Source organism: Uloborus diversus, chromosome 1 (genome assembly GCF_026930045.1).
Source record: "Uloborus diversus isolate 005 chromosome 1, Udiv.v.3.1, whole genome shotgun sequence".
In the NCBI taxonomy this organism is placed as follows: Eukaryota; Metazoa; Arthropoda; class Arachnida; order Araneae; family Uloboridae; genus Uloborus; species Uloborus diversus.
In genome coordinates, this window is record NC_072731.1 from 158,802,091 (window position 1) to 158,827,343 (window position 25,253).

General features: G+C 32.2%; 1 protein-coding gene across 2 annotated transcripts in view; it reads right to left on the bottom strand.

The window, feature by feature from the left end:
- LOC129233180 (zinc finger FYVE domain-containing protein 1-like) overlaps positions 1-25,253 on the bottom strand; it is a 45,120-nt gene that overhangs the window by 4,720 nt on the left and 15,147 nt on the right. Inside the window, exons 4-11 of one of the 2 annotated variants that reach the window (XM_054867254.1) lie at positions 22,757-22,968; positions 15,581-15,678; positions 15,385-15,493; positions 11,188-11,285; positions 10,994-11,111; positions 10,364-10,534; positions 8,436-8,595; positions 7,915-8,031 (exon numbers count right to left, since the gene is read on the bottom strand). In XM_054867254.1, coding sequence (XP_054723229.1) covers positions 7,915-8,031; positions 8,436-8,595; positions 10,364-10,534; positions 10,994-11,111; positions 11,188-11,285; positions 15,385-15,493; positions 15,581-15,678; positions 22,757-22,968 — 1,083 coding nt within the window. Of the gene's footprint in view, positions 1-7,914; positions 8,044-8,435; positions 8,596-10,363; positions 10,535-10,993; positions 11,112-11,187; positions 11,286-15,384; positions 15,494-15,580; positions 15,679-22,756; positions 22,969-25,253 lie in introns of both variants that reach the window. The other variant, XM_054867249.1, reaches the window with a different exon arrangement.

The following is a 25,253-nucleotide window of genomic DNA, read 5'->3' on the forward strand; positions in this document are numbered from 1 at the left end:
GAAAACAATAAGCAATTTGTGATTGCTCAAAAAGAAGTTCATCGAGAAAACGCACACCTAGCGTGAGTAAAGCCAATATTTTTTAAAAATAATTAAGCTGGTGCGTTGAAATTCCCATGATTTTTGAAACAATATGAAGTTTCCAAATAAACAAAACTCAATAGTTTAGTCATTTTTGAGGTAATGTAGCTGCTATGAAGGAAATTCATAAGTCTTTTAAGGACTGAAAGCGATGTACCGGGTCTAACAGAAATAATTCAAGTTTGTTCCGCAATAGAATACTTTAACATAGAAAATTAATTAATAGAGGCTATTTTACGATTAGTACTTACTAACTTTAGCCAATTATCAGAACAAATCAGAAAATTGAATAGATCTCACCGAATTGAAGGATTTTTGTAAAAGTTTCGGACAAATTCAGAGCTTTTAATTAGTACCACACTTAAAACCGATCTGTGCTACTCAAAAATAAACTGTCCATTCAGAAATTCCGCTCATATTAGTTCGAAGCAGAAAAATAAATTAATAAAAATCTGCATTAGATGCGATAAATCCATAAAATTGTAAATCCCTTTCTGGATTCAAGACAAAAAAGGGACGGAGGAAAGGAAATCTTTTTTTCATTCACGTGGGCTCCCTTTTTTCTGCCCTCCGAGCTGTTTTTTCGTAGGAGTGACGTGCTTAAAATCCTTCCCCCACCTTCTGCTGCCCTTCCATGGGCTAGATAATTCTTGCCCACGGAGGACAGGGTTGCCACAGAAGTTCAAGAAAGAAATTCCCTGACATTTCCAGGTTTTCCAGTTGATTTAAGGAAAAAATCCAGGATAATGTATGTCAACTTATGTTATTTAATATCCATACAATATAATTTTTACTGTAAATAAACCTAATTTATTAACCAAAAAATGCTTTGAAAGAAAACATTATCGATAATTGTTATCAATATCTGAGTTAAGTTAAGACAAACTTGAAATTTAACTACAAATGCTTTGAAAGACCAGATATTTCCAATTAATACTTTCATTTTTAAATCTCTGCAATTATGTTCTGCAAAAGTTTGTTTCCCTTTCAATGCAATTTTTATTACTCAAAACTTTTTCTTAGCACTTTTTTTTTACTTTTTCTTACTTTGCAACCTTTTTCTATTGCATAATGATATGTACTAGGGTCCATTCTAACATAACTGAGAATATTATAAGAAATCTCATTTAAGTCTCCCTCCCTCATTACAGCATGAATAACAGCATTCCGTCAGTCCATAATGCTACAAGACTTTTCTTTCAAATTTTTGACCAACATGCCCTTGTTGATACTACACTCTCAACAAGTGGTGTGACAAATTTTTAAAAAACATTGATGTTTAAAAAAAAAAGAAAAGAAAAGATCATTAAAATTAAAACATCAATGTTTTAACAAAAACCAAAAACAATGATGGATGTTTCCAAAACATCGACATCGCCACTATTCTCGACTGTAACATAAACATGGGAAAAAATTATCCGCATCGTGATAAAATTGTAACATTTTTTTTGGCAAGCAAGGATCTGTAAAAATCATAGTTCAATCTACTTCAAAAATAACAATATATGCTATAAATATCCTTTGCAATGATGATCCAACTTAAAATTCATGTTCTTAATACAAAAGAATATAGAAAATTATTACACTATTCTTCTAAAATGGACTTTCATTTTTGTTTTCAAAAGATTTTTTTACAAATCCTTAGCTTTTAAAGCTAAGGATTTGTAAAAAATCTGAAAAAGCAAATGAAGAACTAAAAAATTAAATGCTCATTTTTTTACAATTCAGAATTTTTACAAAAAAAAAAATGTAATTGCTAATTAACTCAATAATGCATGAAATACACTGCCAGCTCAGTCAATTCCAGTCGAGGACTGCAGTTTTGTGCTTATTAGCACTCATCAGCCCAGCATAGGAATGACTGAGCTGGAAGTGGAAAACATCTTAAGGAAGGCAAGAGTGCCAAACTCAATCTCTTATATAATTAAAAACTGAGCGTATCTATGTATGTCCAAGCTTCTTCTCCCGAACGACAGTGAACTGACCGTCGAACCAAGTATCGAAGGATTTGTAATCCTCCCGTCTTCATCTTTGGCTATTTGACATAATCCTCTGATAATAATTAGCGGAGATATCAATTAAAAACTATTAATTATGACTCTTAGATTTCAAAATCAAATCCCAATTTTTCGAAGGCTTTCCACCATTCAAATTTCATCATCAAAATCATTCAGTACTTCATCTCCACTTTCCGCAACAATGCTTTTATTAAAATGTACAGCGTGAAGAAAATCATTGAGATGAAAGATCTGTTGCCATTTTTTTTCCTCCAATATGAACAGGTAAAATTCTTGTTTTTGTTTTGAGGCTTTTCCTGTGATCAGGGGATTTAAAATGTTTACTTTTGGGGGGTTTTCCGCAATCTGCCGCAAAATTTCAGACTTTTTTTTGGTTCAAGCCTGAATGTTGAATTCGCGTCACTTGACATAACTTTTATTTTCGAGGTGGACCGTGCAAAGCCGGGCGACGCAGCTAGTAATAGTTAAAGTTTACAAAAATAAATATACAAAGTCATTCTAATCCAGAGTTAATTAAAATAACTTCTAACCATTGAAATGATGGAAAAATTTGAAGGATGCATATGGACTGAAAACTTAAACACACTAAGCAATTTTCGGCAAAGTCACTTTCAAAAAATGTTGGCATGTTTCCAAAAAAACTTAACCTATAAAAGCTAAAATTTTAAGGCTTTAAGAGCCACTATTTTGAAGTTCAGACAAGGTGTGGCAGTGACCATTTTTGATTTTTATAATTTTTTTATATGTCAAAGTAGGTCATGAGAAGTGAACATTCTGAAATTTTTAGCCTTCCAAAAATTTTTTTTCGCTCGTTAAAAATTCCCAAAGTTTGACGTTTTGCAGCGCTTTTTAGAAAAATTCTAAAAGTCGCGTTTCAGTGCGCTTTAGCTCTTTACAGAAACACCACCCCACGGTTATGTTTATATTCATTGGTTGTACTGTACCTAGTGATGATGACTTCATAGTTATTTTGGTTGGGGGTTGTTGCTTTCTTCAGATAAGGGGTCGCAAAGTATGGACTTTATCCGTTTTCGCGCAAGTTGAACCTGCGTTATTTCCCCCAAAAAGCCACCCCCTGAAAAAAATGTAACATATACTGAAAGTTTATACTATGAAGAGAGTAAATGGCACAAAATTTGTTTGAGGTTTAATTTTTTTTAGGAGAAAAATACCCTGATATTTTTCAAATTATCAAAAATTGTGCTTTTTTGATCGCAATTAACTCAAAACAGCATCACTAGGAAAAAAAACCTTTTATATATTATGGTACCTGGCTATGTGTAAAACATCATGAAAAAGAAAGCAGCATGGGATCTCTTCTTGTTTTCCAGAAAATAATTTTTTTTGTAGCTCATTTTATGCGTTTTTTCGTACGTAAAACATGTGTCCAGTATGCAGATTAGATCTTCTAAAACTTTAAGGATGTAGTAAGAATGTATATATGTGTGTATAGAGAAAGAAAAAGACTTGTAATACTTTATTTTTCTGATTTTTAAATTGATGGTATTTTAATTGCAGGTAATTCAGAAAACGATAAATCCATATCATATATATATATATATATATATATAAATATCATGAACAATATCTGCTTCACTTTCCTCTAAATGTCTATTTTCTATGTCATCTTCAAATACCTCTAAAAGGCTGTCAGTTCTTGATAAATCAGTATTATTTGCTTTTTCTTGCTTGGGATATCAGCTAAAAACAGTTTGAATTTGACTTTTTGTCAGATATTCGTTCGGTTGGGATATTTTTATGTCTTCAATCATCTCTGTTCTCATTGCATGTTCTACTTGGTCGGACGTCTGTTTTCTGCCGGTTTTTTACAATAAAGGAACTTTTCATAAAGAAATTCTATTTGTTTCAATGAAAAATGTGTACTTTTACGAGTTGGGAGAGCCCACCCCTCACATGAGATTTCCAAAATGTTTTCTTCTTTGTTTTCTCTTTTGTTGCAGAACATGCAATGAGAATAGAGATGATTGAAGACATAAAAATATTCCAACCGAACGAATATCTGACAAAAAGTCAAGTTGAAGCTGCTTTTAACAAATGTACAAAGGAAAAAAAAGGGGGGATAATACTGATTTATCAAGAACCGACAGCCTTTTAGAGGTATTTGAAGATGACATAGAAAAAAGGCATTTAGAGGAAAGTGAAACAGATATTGTTCATGATATTTCTTCCATTGCTACGGGCATAAATAAGAAAGAATTATTTTGGGATTGATACGATAAATCTATTTATATATATATATATATATATATATATATATATATATATATATATATATATGATATCGACTTATCGTTTTCTGAATTACCTGCAATTAAAATAACATCAATTTGTAAAAATCAGAAAAATAAAGTATTACTAGTCTTTTTCTTTCTGTATACACACATATATACATTCTTACTACATCCTTAAAGTTTTAGAAGATCTAATCTGCATACTGGACACACGTTTTACGTACGAGAAAACGCATAAAATGAGCTACAAAAAAAATTATTTTCTGGAAAACAAGAAGAGATCCCATGCTGCTTTCTTTTTCATGATGTTTTACACATAGCCAGGTACCATAATATATAAAAGGTTTTTTTCCCTAGTGATGCTGTTTTGAGTTAATTGTGATCAAAAAAGCACAATTTTTGATAATTTGAAAAATATCAGGGCATTTTTCTCCTAAAAAAAATTAAACCTCAAACAAATTTTGTGTCATTTACTCTCTTCATAGTATAAACTTTCAGTATATGTTACATTTTTTTCGAGGGTGGCTTTTTGGGGGAAATAACGCAGGTTCAACTTGCGCAAAAACGGATAAAATCCATACTTTGCGACCCCTTATCTGAAGAAAGCAACAACCCCCAACCAAAATAACTATGAAGTCGTCATCACTAGATACAGTACAACCAATAAATATAAACATAACCGTGGGGTGGTGTTTCTGTAAAGAGCTAAAGCGCACTGAAATGCGACTTTTAGAATTTTTCTAAAAAGCGCTGCAAAACGTCAAACTTTGGGAATTTTTAACGAGCGAAAAAAAATTTTTGGAAAGCTAAAAATTTCAGAATGTTTACTTCTTATGGCCTACTTTGAGATATAAAAAAATTAGGAAAATCAAAAATGGTCACTGCCAAAATTTCCGTTTTTTGTCTGAATTTCAAAATAATGGCTCTTAAATTTTTATGATCATTCATTTTATGAAAAAAGAAAGTAAAAAAGTAGAAAAGTAGGCTATTAAAATGCTAGTACGACCACACGTACATTGCGAAAAATAATAGTAATGCAAGGTTTGATTTTTTTTCCAAAAGAAGCAAAATAAAATGTAATGATATAAATCAGAGCTTCATAATTTATGTATATATATTTTTTTTAAATTATTTATTTTACTTATTACATTTAGTACCTAAAAATGAGCTTGAATTTTCTTCCTCTGAACTATCAATAAAATTCGCTTATCTGGAATGCAACATTTACCACACTTCCACATTTTTACGCAACAGTTTCACCCAAAAATTGAGAAAGATTCCCTGACATTTCTAGAAATTTCAATAATTTGTAACTTTCGCTGACAATTCCCTGACCATTTTAGGTGTTTCATTTTCCCTGATAATTCCAGGTTTTCCATATTTTCCAGGTGCGTGGCAACCCTGGGAGCATTAATTGGGGTGGTGCGTCTTGCGGTTTTGGTTTGTCTGGTAGAGTCGTCGTGATTGGTTAGGAGCGAGGTGTGACTGGGGCAAACCAGTCGAAGCCCCAAGAATCATTCTCAAAGCTTGCAAGCGCAAATGCTAACAGATGGAAAACTTCTAATATTTTATTAGCGATATGAAAAATGTTTTAGAGATTGAAAATCTGTTTCACGCCCCCAATTCTTTGTTTTCTGTTGTTTTTTTAACTGAGATACAAAACGTTATTTATGAATAATTTATTTTTCGGTGCACAATTTTTCTGGGGGGGGGGGGGGGAGCCAAGCCCACCCGGCCCATAGTGACGAGCTGCCCCTACCCTCCATATTGTTTACCCTTATGTCCTACATGGATTTCGCCCCTCTTTTTGAAAATCTTGAGCCCCCTTCAGGCTCAGGCCAACAAATGCCCCCCCCCCCCCGAAGTGAATATGAGGTTATCCTTACGGGCGTGGATGGTGGTGGCGGATTTACAGGTTTGGGGGGGGGGGGGTTCTGTTATCGTGCATTTTTGGGATCCCTTTCTCTATCACAGAGCTTTATAAAACATTTATCAAGAGTTTTATTGAATGTCCTTTGCAATTGCAACATGGTCTATCCACCACAACCCAATTGTATAGTGGTGTACTACACTATGCAAGTAGAAACTGATTCCTTATCATGAATGTTATCCAACAAAGAAAATAAACATTGCTCTAGAACTATAAACTGCATACTTCAGTTGACGATCATGCAAAAGTTATTTGCAGCAATGTTTTCCTGAATCAAAAATTGTCGCAAAATATTGTGAAGGTCATACTAAAACATCAGCTATCATTAAAAATACTATTTTAGACATGCTGCTAATGGTGAATCATGAAAAACTGTTTTCTATAAGCACAGATGATAATAACGACTTTATCCGATGTAAAGCTCTACCCAGTGCTACTCGTACTAACATATTTTAGCAACCACACAGGAAAACCAATTACAGTAGAACCTTAATTATACGATACGAAACTCTGTTAACCGAAACCTTGTTTAACCAAAGTCTGTTTTTTCGATTTTCATTTTTTGTTAAGTCAACGATATCACTTCAATTCACCCACCCGATCTATGAGTACTATCTCTTTCCCCAAAACAGACAAAATGCTTTCCTACCACTTGCAGTGATCACCTTTAAATTTTTAATTTTGGCACTTACATACTGATGTAATTTTATGTAATGTATTTTCTTAATATTAGAAGATCTTGAAAGCATTGATAGACCAAAATGAAAACTTACTACCAATCAAAAACTTCGGAATGGATTTAAAACATCTCATAAAGAACTTTAAATTTTAATTAAAAAATTTAAATAGGTTTTGATCATACATCATGTGCAATGAGTTTAAATAGACATATCATAAAACAATGCATTTTGTTCAAAAATATATCAATCATCAAAAATAAGTTTTTGAACATATTGAAATACAGTAGAAGCTCAGAAATCTTTATCTTGTGGATCTGAAATTTCTGGTAAAATCTAAACAGCTTGTGATCTAAAATTAGATTTGAAAAAAAAAAAAAAAAAAAAAAAATCAATAACTATGATTCAAGAGCGAAATTAGTTTTTAATGACAACAACTTTTCGCAAACGTTTGAATGCAATGCATTATACAGCTCTGGCCCTTGTTATGCAGAACTGAATTTGGTAATCTTTTGTTGAGTAACATACTGAATTGGCTTTATGATACAATGTGTTGCACCAGTGACACCTAAACATTACATCAGTTAGAGTTGCACTTGGGTTCTCCTAGATGCCTGCTGCTTAGACAGGGACAGCATTGCTTTTTTATTAGTTCAATGCAAATACTTTCAGATGACTATTGAGCTAATAATAAAGGTTTAAATGGGCCAACCGGTAAATTTACTTTCTGTAAGCCCAACATGGCTCAGCCATAATTAGTTTGGATTTCTGAGGTTCCACTGTAGTTGTAGAATAATAACTGTGATATATTTGGCTCATTTAAGAAATTACAATGACAGACTAATTTGAAACTTTATGAAAGTTTTTGAATAATAGTTTCATCTATTTATTCCATAACATACTATTAAAAATGTACTACACTATTTTGTTTTTGAAACAGAAATAATATACAATACCTATGGGAAAACTGACAGCAGATGCTACTGTTTCTAATGTAGTATGCACAGCTTCACCTATTTTGCGAACAGTCACTTCAGGTGGATTGTGTAAACTTTGGGCATTTGAGAAGTTATCTGAAAAGGGAACTGTTCGAGAACTTTCAGACTATAAAATAGCATGCATAAATACTACTACTACTACAACAATGTTTCATTCTCAATTTTAAAATACAACAGTAAAAACCTGCCAATTAGGGGGGAGAAGTCAAGAGGGAGCAATTTCCTCCCGCCCCTTATTTGCAAAAAATTAATGAATTTGCATATAGAAGGGCATGGTTTTGTTGGTTTTCAATACAATATGCATTGAGTACGTAAGTATGAAGCATTTAAAATTATTTCAGTTTAATATTTAATTTCTCAGTTCTTTAGTCTAAACATATTTATACAAAAAAATCAAATTCATTAGAAAATAATAATTTTCTGAAGAAAAAAAAAAAGGGGGGGGGGGGTGCTATACAAAAATTTATTAGAAAAATTACCTTCATCATAGCATTTGTCGCACACTCTAACAGGAGAAGAGCCCCAAGTTGGCACAATACGAGTTTTAGATGCACAATTTTCACAAAACCCACCGCCACAGGCACGACAGTGATGCTTAGTTTCCAAATCTTCAAAAACCTTTTCACATTGACCACAATGCTAGGATTTAAGAAAAGGAATGAGAACACAATTTAAGTAAATTTTTACATTGAAAAAAGGGGAGACAATAAATGAAAATAGCTAACATGTAAGATAGGAACAAGTAAATGTCTAGATTTCTCATCATGCATTGATTAACTAAACAAGAAATAGAAACTATTAAAAATACTTTCATAGAATTAAGATCTCCCAAGTAAATAATCAAACTACAACTGAACGAAGTTATTAATTTAATGGAAAGGGTTAAAGAGAAGGCTACAATGTTAGTACATAGGTTTATCAATTTGGATTATGACTCAAGACTTTCAAGAATACTAATAGAGCAACGGAGGATAAGAGGTGATATGATCTAGTTATTTAAGCTTTTTGAAAGGGAGGTTGTGTATGGGCTAAATTTCTGCAGATGGCAAAACCAGGGATCATCATTTTAGGCTTTTCAAATCCCAAGCAATCTTGAAATCAGGAAAAATTACAACTTTAACAGGGTTGTAGGCAGTTGGAATAGTTTACTAGAAGCAGCTGTTACTTGTAATAGGATAAATAATTTTAAGAGGACTCTTGATTTTAATTGGGGGTTCGTAAAACTGACTGGGACTAGTCAAGCTGGGCTCAGAGCCTGTTGCTGGTTGTCACTTTTGTCTTACCGAGTTACAGCAGAGCTTGTATGGACATCAACAAAAAATTTCCAAGGAGTCCAGAAGAAAATCCAAGAGTCGAAAACCTTTTATAGACAATCCAGTAAAACTAAACACATGGCGTTTGCAATAACACATATTTTATTCACTTTGAATAAAGATAAACTAATTTGCTTTTCTTTAGAAATAATGCACTTAAACTACTGTACTAAGTCACATATGCCACACACACAAGTCAATTGTATTACTCCCAATATTTTCACATTTGATAACTATTAGAAAACAATTCTAATATGTTGTACTTCAACAAAGACAAAAATAAACAGTATTTGCGGAGGTATATAGAAGGAGAGGTAGGTCAGATATTATGAACGGGCAGTCTTTGCACGATAGAAGCTGTGTGTGATCCAGGCTGGTTTATTTCGACTGCAATTGGCTCTTTACATTTCATAATCATTTTTCTCTAGGACATGCATTTTAAAGCTTTCTGAACAAATGATGCAATTTTTGAGGGGAAAAGAAGTTGTTTATTGTCACAAGAGGAACAAACATCATATTAGATTTAAAATGAAAACTTATTCAATTAATTTTTTGTGGGGGAAAAAAAGAGGTTTTTATCTTGATATTTAAGATCAAATCAGACATTTATAAACTCTTTCAACAAGATTGAGATGAATTCCTTTTCAAAACACATTTTGTCAGTGACCTATGTCCTACTAGGGATACTAGTTTTATCTCTAGCTCCGAGACAGAGAAGAGGTTCTTCTATTATTTGTAAAGGTTACCTCTAAATTTTTAATTTTGGCATACAAATCACTTTGTCACTGTCTCAATTTACATTACACACACAACTTGAAATATAATTCAATTCCATTTACATTACTAGTAAATAGTGAGTCATTAAAGCCAATTTTTGAAAAAAAAGAAAGTTTTTTAAGATTTATTAGTTAAACAAGCAGATTTAATTTATTACAACAAAAGTTTAGTGTCAAATGCAAATTAGAAAGACATTCCAGAGTAGATAATGAAAATTAAGAAGTTTTTCATTTACAAAAAGCAGGATACACATAAGCTCGGTTGTAAAATCATGGAATTGATTTGATAAACAGATAAAAATCAAGATGAGTTCTTACTGATATTCTTGAATTTGGAATCCAATACGATGGAGCAATCTGATCAGCAACCCAACTAGTGATAACCTTGGTTGGTTTAGCACCTATATTTGTGACTACATCAGAAACTGTTGCTAAATTGTCTATGACATACTGAGCAGTATTTGTTATTTCATTTGATTTGCTGTCAAGCTGAAAAGTAGAAAAATATTGCCTGTTTTATTTTTGATTTTTAAAAAAACAAAGAAAAATTTTGACACATACATAAACATCCAGTTAAGTTATCATGATGGACTGATCAATTTTGCAAGAGTTGAATAGAAATAACAACAATGATAATGGATGGTTATTACAATTTTTACAACATCCAATTTAACTTCTTTCTTTCTTTTGCTTGAAAGGGCCCTCTAAACTAAACCACTACACAATCCATCTAATATTAGTTCCTTCTTTTAATTCGTTCACGCTTGCTTGTCATTTTTAAAATCTTTTCTGACTATTTTGCAGGGAAAATATTTATGACACTCGTATATTTATTATGTTAATATAAGTTGTGATGCTGAATTCAAATTCAAACTACCAAAGAAAAAACAAAATTAAATTGTAGTTTACATAACTATTAATAAATAAAGTGATGTTTGTCATTCTTACTTCGGGCCAAACATGACAGATTTCAGTTCTAACACAGGTGTCCCAAGGATGTTGATTACCATACCAATACTGCCTGCTTCGGTATATCACTCCACATTTACCGCACTCCAATACATATCTATATAAATGAGAATAACAGTTATAGAAATAGAAACAATTTTATTAATCATATATACCTTCAAAAGCTTACTTACCCAGACCATGCATATTTTGCGATTCCAATCCAAGAAGATTCACTTGATTCTTTCGTCTGTGGATAGACTTCAATTTTCTCTCCTCGCTCAAAGCAATTCTAAATATGTTATCAGTTAAACAAAAAATGAGAAGGCAAAAGAAAAAAAAAAACTTTTATTACAAATCCAAAATGCACAACAAACAGCTAAAGAATTCTCAACTCACCTCCCAAATTCATTTTGAAACTAAACTTAGCGTAGAAAAAAAAACGGACCACCAGATATCTATAGCTAAAAATTGCAAACAGTTCCCCACAGTTATCAATTATTGCTGTATTTTATTTATTGTTATAATCTTTTTGCAATTAAAATATATAGTATAACAGATCAAAGGATGTGCAACAGAAGCATTGTTGGTGACAACCACAGTTTCAGACTTCATTAGGAGTACAGGGAATACCTCTTTTACCTGGTCTCAGATAGGAACATCATAGGTAGTATTATAATATTAAACTGTACAGTCCAATATTTAAAAATCATCACAGCACGGGTTAGGCCCATGTTTAAGAAACAAACCATCAAGAGAAGGCAAAGCCAGGAAGAAAAGTGCAAAGACATTCGACAAAGTGCCCAGAACATCAGTACCAGTAAGCATAATTAACAAATTAAGAACTTAAAGGGGGGAGAACGCTCATTGGAGCAATCAGCAGTGGGAAAATGCTCTCATTGGTCAAGGCGGGAGGAAGGAGAAAGCCGCTCCTGATCGTCGCGCCGCTGTGCGGCGATTGAAGTTAATAGTTGCATAGTTCAGTAACATAGTGTTACTAGGATTTGATCTTTGGATATCGTTAGAGATATAATAAATTTGATTAGAAATTTCAGGATTCTGATGAGGATATAATTTCGTAAAGAAATTAGTAGCAGTGGTCACAATGAACGTGGAAATTGGTTCAATTGCAAGATCTTTATGAAATGTGCTGTTTCTGACAAAATTAGGGAGATCAGTCATAGCTCGAAGTACCCTATTCTGAAAGAGTTGAAGTTTAAGAATATGCGTCTTAGCGGCGCATCCCCAAATTTCAATAGCATAGAGAAGCTTGGGTCGGATTAGTGATAAGTAGATGAGTCTTTTATTACTCAGTGACAAGGAAGGATTTTTGAAAAGTGGGTAATTCGTAATAAATGAGGTCTGAGAATCCTTCAAAACATTTGATGCGTGCGTATGAAAGCGCAGAGAGATGTCAAGAGTAATACCCAGGTACTTGACAGAGTCTGAGTATAGTATGGTATCCCCGTATAATTTAAGGGGGGGGGGAGGAATTCCAGAAGTGCATTTTCCTTTAGCAAAGAAAATGGCTTTCGTCTTGTCGGTATTAACATCAAACCTCCAATATGTAAACCAACGCTGAAGTGATTCGATGTGCTCATTAATCTTGATTATAAGCGTCAATGGAGTTAGAATTTGTAGCCAAGATAGCAGTATCATTGGCGAACATAGAGATTAAAGTGCATGGGTGGGTGGGAACATCATACGTGTAGATGTTATACAGAGTCGGTGAGATGGAACTACCTTGTGGAGTACCAGCTCCACAGTTTCAGACATGTTATTGATTATACAAATATTAAAGAGTGAAATTCTTCACTAAAAATAAATTTATGAAACTTTTGGATGGTTTTAAGCAAATATTTTTTGAAATTATATGACCTTTTATAAGTTTAATTAAATGAAATTTGAATCTAATACAACAATCTTACCCCCCCCCCCCCTAAATAATGCTCAAAACTAATTTTAATCATCTCCAAAAAAAAAAAAAAAAAAATAATAATAATAATAATAAATAGAAAAAATAGCGAGAAAAAAAAATCTTGTTTATAAAACAAAAAACTAAAAGGGTTTTTCAAAACTATTTTCCTAGTTATTACCTTTTTCACCAACTTGATATTACAGTCGAGTCTCCATATAAGGAAATAGCTAAGGACCATTGAAAAGATAAACTTTGCTATATTGAAAACAATAAATTTCTACAAATAATTATCCAATAGATGCTGAATCTGTGTAAGTAGTACATTAGGTTAACTACTACTTTATTGTTCTTAGATTAAATATATATTAGCACATTAAATATTGTGCATATTTTGAAGCCATAAACTTATAAAATTTTAATAGGAATGCTACTCGCATCTGTAGCACAGTTTCTGAATTTCAGCAAACTTTTACATAAATAGGTTAACGTAAGGGATTACAATTCTGGACCAAAAAAAAAAATGCATCACCGGTACTCGGCATATTTTAAAATGTGATTCTGGAATGCCGATATTATAAATTTCTCAGAAAAATGATCAAAAACATTTTTTTTTTGTGCCATTTTTCCTAATTTTGGGCAAAATTACATTCTTCATGGAGACGTTATTATGAACAAATATAAAATGAAGGAACAAATGCCATAATAAAAACCAACAATAGTTATTAACATGATGCATCAATTCAATTGTCTCTTAGCCTGGAACTCATTTTAATGCACAAATTTTCTGCAGCTCAAAATACTTTCTGAATTCCCACAGCTCGGCGGTACTGCTGCGAGATAGACAGCTCTAAAAGGCACATTCTCAAAACTAAATATTTTAGAAAAGTATTAATTTTCTTCAATATATGCAATCATTTTTCACAAGATTCACTTTCAGTAATAGATTTTCAAATGTTTGATTACTCTCTAGTTCATCGGTTGCAACTTAAAAGTAATTTTTAGAGGAAGAAAGACAAGTTTTATAAATTTCACTTTTGATGTCACTTCATGTGAATGTGCTCTGCAATTGTTTAGAAATAGCACCATTTTGCATTTTCTTTTTCAAACTTTTTGTCCAGGTCCAATAACTACTTAAAAAAACGCACTTGTCACCCAAGCTTTTCAACTGCTCTGACTGATCTAAAGATTTTATGCCTTTGAAACAGCTGGGATTTTTACTCTTTTTAAAAACTAATAATTTCAGTTTTTCTTCCCATGTCATATTTGTGGGTAACCGTAGCTGTTATTCCATCTTTGCTACATTTTCAACAGAACATTTATCTTCTTTTATCAGGATGACATTTGTAAAGGAGTTCCATTTCATCAGAGCTGAAAATGTCCTAAGGCTGGCATGCTTCTAATACTGGTTTTAAAACTTCATTTTTCCACTCTTCACAACTTTTATCTGATACATCAACACTTCCTCCTGAACAGACTTTATGTACCAACATGGGCCATTTTTTAAAAATTGCCAACCATCCAACCCTTGCTTGGAAATTTGAATCACCTAAAGAGCCTTGAAACTGCCGCATGTTTTGTTAAATTAGCGCATCTGACTGATTTAAGCCCTGATCATGCACAGAATGAATCTATTTTAACACGGCATGATCAACGTCATCATATACACATAATTGTGCTCGCTTAGCTTTAGAATTGCAAATTTCCCCAGCTTTTTTACTTACAATGAAATAATTATTTTTAGGACAGTGAAATACACTATGAGCAGGAATACCATACTTTGAAGCTACATCTTTCTTCTTTAATGCCCATTACAACATCATTAATTGGTGAAGTTTTCTCTTTCATTGTCAAACACCTTCTCTTTGACATTTTTGAGAACAATGCACTACAATGTAGAGCAAAATTAAAATGAGCGAAATGCCTTCACATGAAGAGATTCCAGCCCAGAATCAACACATTTCCAGAAAACCTCAACCCCACAAAAAATCACTTTCTTCCTTACAAAATGATAGATAAAATCATTCACAGCCATAACTCAACTACAACTATAAAAATAACCAGGCGCATTTTTTTCACTATCACATACATTACCCAATGATGACAGCATATTTGAGTAACAATATAAATGTTTCGTTCCTAACTTTGGATGATTTTCTGAAAAAAAATATGAATGAAGCATGGTCACACTGGATTTTACTTTTTGTTTTCGCCAACTTCAAAAATTACGTTTAAAAGTATTATTGATGGTGTTTAAAGAATAAAATTATTTTTCACTTTTTAGAGCAATTTTGAAGTCTGTTCTTTTTCTTTTTTTTTCAAATTTTTTTTATTGAAACTTTCTGCATCGCTGAACTCATTAGAGAACTTCTCTAAATAGAGTTTGTTAAGGGGTCCACTGCAACTTTATTATGTTAAAAATTTTATTGTTCCTTTTTTTTATAGACTTATCAAGAATATAAGAAGACATTCTTACCTTACATAAAAAAACTCTATTTTCATATTGGTGCTGATAAATGCAATTTTTAGATGAAAAATGCGAGATCCCTTCTTTATCATGATTCATACTGTTTAAACATCGAGATCTGTAAAGAATGAATTGTATCATAACATTATACATAGTTAAATTCAGCGTAAACATTTTATAGCTTTTTAATGAAACAAATACATACTTGCAGGACTTGCAATAAGCAGAACACGTAAAGTATTGATCTGGAAATGTGTTAGGAATGGTTTTATCAATTTTACCACAAAATTTTTCATTTAAAACCTAAAAAGTAAACAAACAAAAAAGAATTTTTAGAGAATTTTATTTATTTTCGACACTAAACAAACTTTAAGATAATGTCCAAAATATTTATTTTAAAAAAAATAATTTTTTAAATGGTTAATTTTTATTGATCAGAACTATTTCACAAAAAGTTTTACTGTCAGCTGTAAAGTACTTATTGTAGCGCTAAACATAAATGTTGTTACAGAAAGTTATCCTGAAAAACAGAACACATCATGGTTACAGTTTGAAGAAGGAGATAAGTTCTAGAGCACTGCAAACTGCAACTTCAAACCAGAAGTTCAGCACTGAGTAATAGAGGTGCTCAATAATTTGCTAATATATTTTTTTTAATGGCATGGGGGGGGGAGGGGTCTTTTATGTGATGATACAATGTAAGTTATTGCATTGAAGATCTAGATTGGTAAAAGAAGTATTTAGCCACTATTATCCAGTAGCATTTTAAAGCATCTGACAGGTCCAAGTATACATAAGGCTTAAATTTATGCATGTGGTGTACCTCAAGACTACAAAAATCATGCCTTGTAACTATAGACAGCGCTATCCTGAGTTTAATAGAGTAATAATTGTGTGTAGAGTAATAATCTGCTCTCCTGCAGCATTGTAACTTAATTCACTTGGGCAAGACCACCAAGAGAAAATGAGGACAGGGAGAAAATCGCTAGGGCTGAAAACCCTAGAAGAAAAAGGCAAGCCAAGAGGTGACGTTTTTGGGCAGTTGTTAGGTGTCCAAATTTTTTCTTGCATCCTTTCTTGGCAGCTCTGCCTGAGGTTGAACTGCACTGAAACACTTACTAACCGTCGAATTTCCTTGGCCACTAGTGGGTATTAACTATAAAGAAACACTGTCAGGCCTGCCTGATTGGGTAAATGATAAAGAATAAAACCAGCTGGAAACTGATACTTCAACATAGGGACAAATGTGAAAAATTCCTGTTCAATCGAGTAATTTCCCTAGATAATCCAATAAGACTGATCTGCTCTTTTATTATTTGTGCTAAGAAAATTTTTGAATTAATTAAAAGATTTAAAAAAAAATAGTGTGAAAAAACAAAACAGAAAGATTGCTTTTTTGACAGATAATGTTGGAAACACTAAGTGGAGGGTTCAAAAATTAAGGTGATACTTTCTTTAGCAAACGCAACAGTTTCTTAACCAGATAATAATAGGCACTTTGAAAAATATAAGGGGGATTATACTGTTTTTTAAAGATTACGAGAAGGAGATTTTTCAAAATTGTTCCCAAAACACTTTCAGCAAGCAATACCCTGTTCAAAAAGCTATGCAGAGAAAGGGGTGCCAAAAAAAGAGTTTGTAAACTTAAATTTTAATTTACTAAGAATCTTAAAATTTCCGCATGTAAAAATATAAATATTCAATTATTATATTATTTTGTCGATTATTGAGCTTATTTCAAAAACTTTTAACCACAACATTAATTGCTTCTTTTACATAGCTACTGATTTATTCTTACATTTTTAGCCTAGTATTATCAGCTTGGTAAGGTAAAATACATTTCTTCACATAATCAAATACCCCGCTTAGTCAAAAATTATATTTTGAAACCAACAGTATGAATTTAAGCAGGGCCAACAATATATCCTTTCCCTAATGCGCATGATAAAGTGGTTATAAAATGATCATTTTTACTAAATGATAGATTGGATATAAAAGATAATTTTTTGATATTAATGATGAATTAAATATTCTAAAACGTTGTGCAAAGAAAAATGCAAGAAAACCATATTAACGTATAGTGTAAAATTATCAAATGTGTACTTCGATTAGTTGGGATTCTTATTCCCAATTAAAAATTCAATTAACAATAAATTCATAAAAACCAATTCAATTCTGTGAAAACTTACCATCTTTTTTTATTTTACCTTGATATCATATTGTTATAAAATACTTAATTGAACCATCAATAACAAAAAACATAAGAACCAATATATATATATATATTCGTAATTTGATTAATGCAGTAATTAGATTCGTCAGTTAGCATCGGAATACGACGATTCCTATGCATTCAATTTGAATCAGATATGTGGGAACGACTATTTTTTCTATCGAAGGAAACCGTTATTGAAACTGCTTTCACACTATTGATTAATTGTTGAAGTTCACTGGATTGAAGTAAGTTCCTTCATTATCTTTTTGATGGTGATTATCAAAATTTTGTAAGGTTCCTATCTCCTGCATATTTTTCACATCATCCATAGAAAAAATATCATTGATCTTATTTGAAAAAAAATTATCTATATAAAAGTTTGGATCCTGCCATCCTTCAGTCTCATTGACATGATTATGGGGTTCCGAATTCTGATGGCTAGCATAATCTCAAATACCCCCTACTAGTTTAAATTACCCTGGTTGGAGGAGTTGCGGTGGTAAGGTTTGAAATTTCTTCCTCTTTGCCTATTGTGATAACCCCTATGACCCGAACGATTTCTGTGAGAAAAATTGTTATAACTGTGACCCTTTGAATTTCCTGGAAAATACCAACATTTCGTGGTCCAATGATTACGACCACAAATGTGACACCGAATCTCCAGATTATTCTGAAAATTAGAAGTGGAAGGTCCCTGATTAAAAAATTTGTTCCGATTATCAGCATGTGTGTTACAGTTTAAAGAATTTACATCATAGCTAAAAGATGTAGCATTTTCATTCAATCCTTTTGAACTTTTCAAATTATTTACTGATTCAGTTAATTGGGAAATCTTACGATTAGCTTCCTCTTGACTCTGGAGAAGAACATTGATCTCAAGTTGGGGGTTGGAAAAATTCCCTGAATTGTTAAGGGCAGCCTCTACATTTTTTGCTATTTTAATCGCCTGCTTATATGTGGTTGGACCTTGTTTTTGTACTTCAATCCTAACATCTGGTCTCAGTGCATCAATTAATTTTGAAAATTTTGACTTTTCAACAAGATCTAAAAGATCTTTCTCAGAGTTATTATTAGGATTTAAGAATTTGTCAGCAGCCCTACTAATACATTCGCTTAATTCGGGTACCGATTGCCCCTGCTTTTGTGATATTCCCCAAAATTCTTTTTGGGCAGATTCGAATGAGGGTGATAAAGAGAATTTGAGTTTCAATTCCTTTGAAATCTCAGTAAATGTTGCATTTGGATTTTTTTGTAACACATCAGATAAAAATTCATGTGCTCTGTCTCTCAATCGTAATTTCAAAATTATGATTTTCTTAGCAGCTGGCCATTTTTCAAGATCAGCCACTTCCGAAATGAATTGCAAAAAATTTGATATATTTTCAGAATTGTCTCCAGAAAATGTTGGAATGAGGGGTAACAATGAATTAGCCATCATTAAAATTTCAGTAATAATTCAAGATATATAGATATATATGCAATGTAAAAAATAATAATATGCATTCATGAAAAGTTGACACAAACATTCAACCATAATAATATAAAATTATTTTGGCATTAAATTATATTATGTAATCTAGAGTGGTTCTCAATTATTCATTAAAATAAATAAAATAACCCCAGTTCGCTCCACACCGCACCATAAAATTATAAAGTGGTTATAAAATGATCATTTTTACTAAATGATAGATTGGATATAAAAGATCATTTTTTGATATTAATGTTGAATTAAATATTCTAAAACGTTGTGTCAAGAAAAATGCAAGAAAACCATATTAACGTATAGTGTAAAATTATCAATCAAATGTGTACCTCGATTAGTTGGGATTCTTATTCCCAATTAAAAATTCAATTAACAATAAATTCATAAAACCAATTCAATTCTGTGAAAACTTACCATCTTTTTTTATTTTACCTTGATATCATATTGTTATAAAATACTTAATTGAACCATCAATAACAAAAAACATAAGAACCAATATATATATATATATATATATATATATTCGTAATTTGATTAATGCAGTAATTAGATTTGATTTTGGATATTTTCATTTATGTATTACTGAATCCGTCGGTTATCATCAAAATACGACGATTCCTATGCATTCAATTTGAATCAGATATGTGGGAACGACTATTTTTTCTATCGAAGGAAACGGTTATTGAAACTGCTTTTACACTATTGATTAATTGTTGAAGTTCACTGTATTGAAGTAAGTTCCTTCAGTCCATCGGTGTTCACGACAGGATTAAAAATATATAGTTCACTGGCTTATGGAGATTTTTGCGGTCAATAAAATCCCTGAAATGTTGATGAATTTGCAGGTTGATGTTATTCTGGAATCTTTTAAATATTGATGAATATGCAGGTTGCGGTCATTCTGGAATCTTTTAAATATTGATGAATTTGCAGGTTGCGGTCATTCTGTAATCCTTTAAAATACTGATGAATTTGCAGTTCCATGGCTTATGGACAGGGTTGGCTTTTTGCCGGCAGAAACTGGTTTTTGCCCTGCCGGTGGCAGAAACTGGTTATAACCGATAAAAACCGGCAGAAACTGGTAGAAACTGGCAAAAACTAGAAAACGTTTTTAATAGCTCTAGTAATTACTTAATGACAGGCAATTTAGTAAAATAAAATATATAACTCATTTTGTCATTGCAAAAACTTAATATAATAGTTATTTAATAATTAGTGTAAAAATATGTTAAATAACAAGACTGACATTTCTAAAGCAAAGTAAAATTTATCGTAGTTGAAATTGCTATGTGTTAGAAATTTTAGCCTCGTAATGTTGTAAGTAACAAATTTTTCAGTTTGTTTATAATTATTTTGTTTGCATTTAATATAAAGTGTGATATATCAAATATTTAAATAGATACAGATTTTTTTAGTTCATTAAATTCTAAAAATCAGAAACTTGTCATTTTACACTTAATATAACTGAATAAAGCTATTCTCAAAGAACAAAGAGCTCCCCCCCCCCCCCTCCATTTTGATTTCTATGGAAAGCTAATAATCCAATTATATAAGTACTAACACAGTCTTCAACTTTGCTGTATGTAAGAAACAATATAATTGGTTAGATTCACTGACTCATAAATGTAAAGAGTTTCATTGGTTGAAACTAGGGGTGCAACATGAATGTCGATGTTTTGGAAACATCGATTTTTTTGTTAAAACATCGATGCTTTACTTTCAATGTTTTTGTACTATCGATGTTTTGGTTTCAATGTTTTTTCGATGCTGATGTTTTTGCATTTTAATTGAAAATTATCATAAAATTTTTCTCCAATCTTCTCGCTAGGTAATTAAGTTTACTTATGGAGTTGCCAAAAAAAAAATAATTTTTTGCACCCGTTTTATAAGAACAATTTTTCTGCGTAGAGGATGATTTTTGGGAAGATCACTACAAGATAGTAAAAGATTAACTAGAGAGTAAAAAAGAGATCAAAGCTATTGGAAGAACCTGACACTGGTAGTCTGGTGCCAGAACTTGCAGTCTAGGCTCCAGTTCTTAAACTAAAGGAAAATCCTATACGCATTTGATAGTGATGGAAACTTTTGTTCCATCGAAAGAGATGTTTCTCAGACTGGTGGGATAGTCTGCGAAAAGAGAAATGCCCTTCTGGAGGACAAAGTAAGGAAACTTCTTTTTCTCCAAACTGTCAACACCAATATTCGGGCTTACTTATCAATTTCCTCCAACAAGTCGTCCGTCTATTACCTTAAATTTGTGTTTAATTATTAACTAACAGTACAACACATATTTCTTACTCTTAAAAATTATTGTTAGAGTTAGTTTTGGATTTTTAAAATAATTAGCACAACTTTTTCTCATCATTCAACTGACGGTAAGTGCATGATGCATTTTTTCTTAGATTCTTTTTTGATGTAAATTTACTTTTAGTTTAACTCAGTTTGAAAATATTTCCTTATTACTATAACTAAATTGTATTAACCGGTGCTTGTCTTATTATCAATTTTTGCCCAACTATAATACCTAAGCTGTTGCGAAATTATTCTTATTAAATTATATTCATGATTTGAGGTTCAGTATTTTCAATATATTCGTCGGATACATATTCTTTTGTATTGCTTAAATTAGTGTAGTATATTCAAAAATGTATGTTATACATTGATAAAAAGATCGATGTTTTAATTTCTAACATCGATGTTTTGATGGGATTGAAAGAATCTTCTCAAATTTCTCCTTTGTGCACAACAAATTAAGAATTTGTTTAGGTTTAGAAACAGCGTCAAAACTTGTATTTTGTTACAGGCTGCTGCAGTGTGAAAACAATGTAAAATTTGATTTTGAATGGTGATAGTGTTGTAAATAAATTGTATTTGGGTTAATATTTAATTATTTTTCTTATACATTTTCTATTGTATGTCAGGAATTGCATTTATGTCATTTTTTGAGTTTCTGCCAGTTTCTGCCATAAATGTGGCAGAAATGGGTTTTTGCCATGCCGGTTTTAACCGGTTTCTACCAGTGGTTTTTACCGCCTTGGCAGAAACCTGCCAACCCTGCTTATGGAACACTTCCGAAAGGGTATTAAAACTTGATGGATTTGCGACGATAAGTCAAAATTTTTACCTTTTTGTGATTTGCTCTTGATTAATATATATAGGATTCCATTTATATAAATGATTGTTCACATCATAATTTAGACGATTAAAGATTTAGGAAAACTTATGCCGTTTTTTCCCACGAGGCTGGAAAAGCACACAACACACACGCACCCACATCATGCTGGTTCTATACGAGGATTGCACTGAACTTTTCCCAGATAAATCGAATCTCAAAAACGAAATGGCACACAGACGCTACCATCACAATATCCAATCACGTTGTCGCATTTCAAAAGTGACAGCTTATGACTCCCCCTTTATTTTTTCAAATCTATGTGAGCAATTTTGGCTCGTGTTGATGCTGCCCTCTGTCTGTACAAAACAACAATATTGTAAAATTCCAAAAACAAAAATGTTAAAGACTGATTCTTTAACAGCGCAACACCTCATCTAAAAATTATTAATATTCCATTTTGAATTAAAAAATAAATCGTCATTTGTTAGTTGCAATATGCTTAAATGTGTACAGTCTTACATGCAGCAAGAACATATTCTGTAGAGCTAATCTTAAATCAAACATTTACCTTCAAGAGTTTAAAGATGATGCCTGGGGACCTAGCAACACGAACAGATGAATTCTTAACATGCTTTTCTACCTTTTTCCGAAGTTGAGCAAAATCTGTTGTTTGTGAATTACTGCATGTTCCTAAATACTGAAGACTGCTGAATGCATCAAGTTTTAAATTTAGCTCTTGAAATCTTTCTCTTAAAAATAGTTCTGGTTCTTTGCTATTACCTACAGAGAATAGAAAAAAAAAGATTTAATTGACATTTTGAGTTAAAAATGGCACTCTGTTAATACACTTGGTTGAAGAAATTTTTATAAAACATGTTTACCAAGAGAAACATGGGTGTATGTAAGCAAGTAAGCTGGAGCTACAACATTTGGCATGTTAATATGATTTGATGAGCTATATAAAAGATTGACATTTCAGCCCCAAAGAACAATAATGTTTCATGTAATGCAAATTCAAGTTGCACAGCAGGAGCTGGTATTCAAATTCACATATAATTAGAACTGGAAAACCTTTTTTGATGCAAGAAATTTTAAAGAAATATACTTTTCAGATATTTTTGACAGTTCTATCAAACAATTATTCAACATTGAACGAGGTATCCTCAAAGGTGTCAGAGAAGCAGGTTGTTAAAAATAGAACATAAGACTTGGAGAAACAGGTTAGTTAAACAGAGTTACTATACCGGTTGAGGTAATATATCATTGGGTACAGAAGATTAGCTACCACACGGTAAGCAGCCACAGTGACTCTGGATGGCCATCAAACTAAGAGAAAATCAAAACATCGGGAGAGCAACCATGTCCACAGCAACTGCTTTACCATCATGTATTTGTTTGCCAACTGAGCACATGCCTGGACAATAATTAAGGTAGTTGATAGCAACTCTTCACCTTCATCAAAGAGTTTTGACAGATTGAGCAAGCTGGACCAATGTCCGATTTAAGGAATGATCTTCAGCAATAATTTCAAGTTTTACAGGGCTGATAAATGCCATATGCAAGTGTGCAAGCAGACATATTAATGGTTTAATCTTGCAATCACTACGCAGCTGCATATTGCCTTGATGCCGGATGATGTGATCATGACTATTTGAGATAGATCAGCAAGGACAGCTAACCACTTTTAGTTGAGTTGCAAGTTACCCTGGAAGCTCAAAAGTATGCTTAGTGTTTACAAGAACACTGTGGCGACCTGATCAGTAAGGCATTGAACTTGTGACCGGAGGGTCCTGGGTTCGATCTTTGCTGGTCGAAGATCCACTATCTTCATTAATGGTGACTTGGGACGTTAAATATGCTCGTGGTCACAAGTCCTCCAAGTGAAACAATACCTCTGGGGGGTGCTGGACCTTAGAGCATAAATTAGTAAATGGACAAAAAGCAACCTGATTTTTTCCAATGCTTCACTTTAAAATTTATCACGTGATTGGGATCTTTTACTTCATAAATGCAAATCTTCACTTCCTCCATTTTTCCTCTTCTCAATGTGCTGGACCAGGGAATGCTCGGTTTCTGGTCTGGTTCAAAAAATCAGAGCTGTCTTCAGGGCTCCATCCAACTGGTTAAGCTACAAATAGTGGCAGGTACAGGGAACTGTGGAGTGAAAAGTGACCTTCAATGGCCTACCAATTCACCAGACTTAGTTCCAATAAAATATGTTGAGAAGGCATTTTCAACCATCTTGTAATGCTTCCAAACTAACTAATCAGCTACTACATTTATAGCAGACATTTTTACCAGTGGAGACACCACTAATTCAATAGACTAGGCCTTACACAGTATTTGCTAAGGTTCTTTTAAAGCCTACTAAAATTAATGCTTGTTACTTAATCTTGTAAATTAAATTTTGCTTAGGTTTTACATTACTTATGAAATGCAGCCAAGATCATATCAGCCAAGATCCTACAAATAATCTAGTTTTCTAGTTTTTGGTATCCCCAATAAGTTCATTTAAACTTAACAGCAACAATTTAGTTGAACAGCGACTTAAAACCACTTTTCTGTACCCTAAACATGGCAGCATGAAATATTTTCCTCGGTAAAATTTCTTTGGAATTAAGTTTCAGGTGTGTCATTACATTTAAGTAGAGTTAGAAGACTAAAATCTAGAATTGTAAAAATTATATATATTTCCTAAATATTATTCTTTTGACAGTAGAATGATTATCATTTAAGAACATACATATACTAACAAACTGTATATTGCAGAGCAAAGCAATGTGCAAACATTTGCTGAATATCATTAGTAGGATAACGCTGGAGCAAAGAAGCAACTCTGGCAATGCTTGTGATTAGTTAACAGTAGAGTTTCACTTGGATGAATGATTAATGGAATAACATATCTTCATAACAGCAGGCAACATATATTTAAAAGTAAAGTTAATACATTACTTTTTTGTATAAACTTTAAAATATGCTCAATACATATACACACAAAAAATAATCTCAAATGATAATCATAATACAATATAATAGCAACTGTGTATTAAAAATCAAATTTAAAA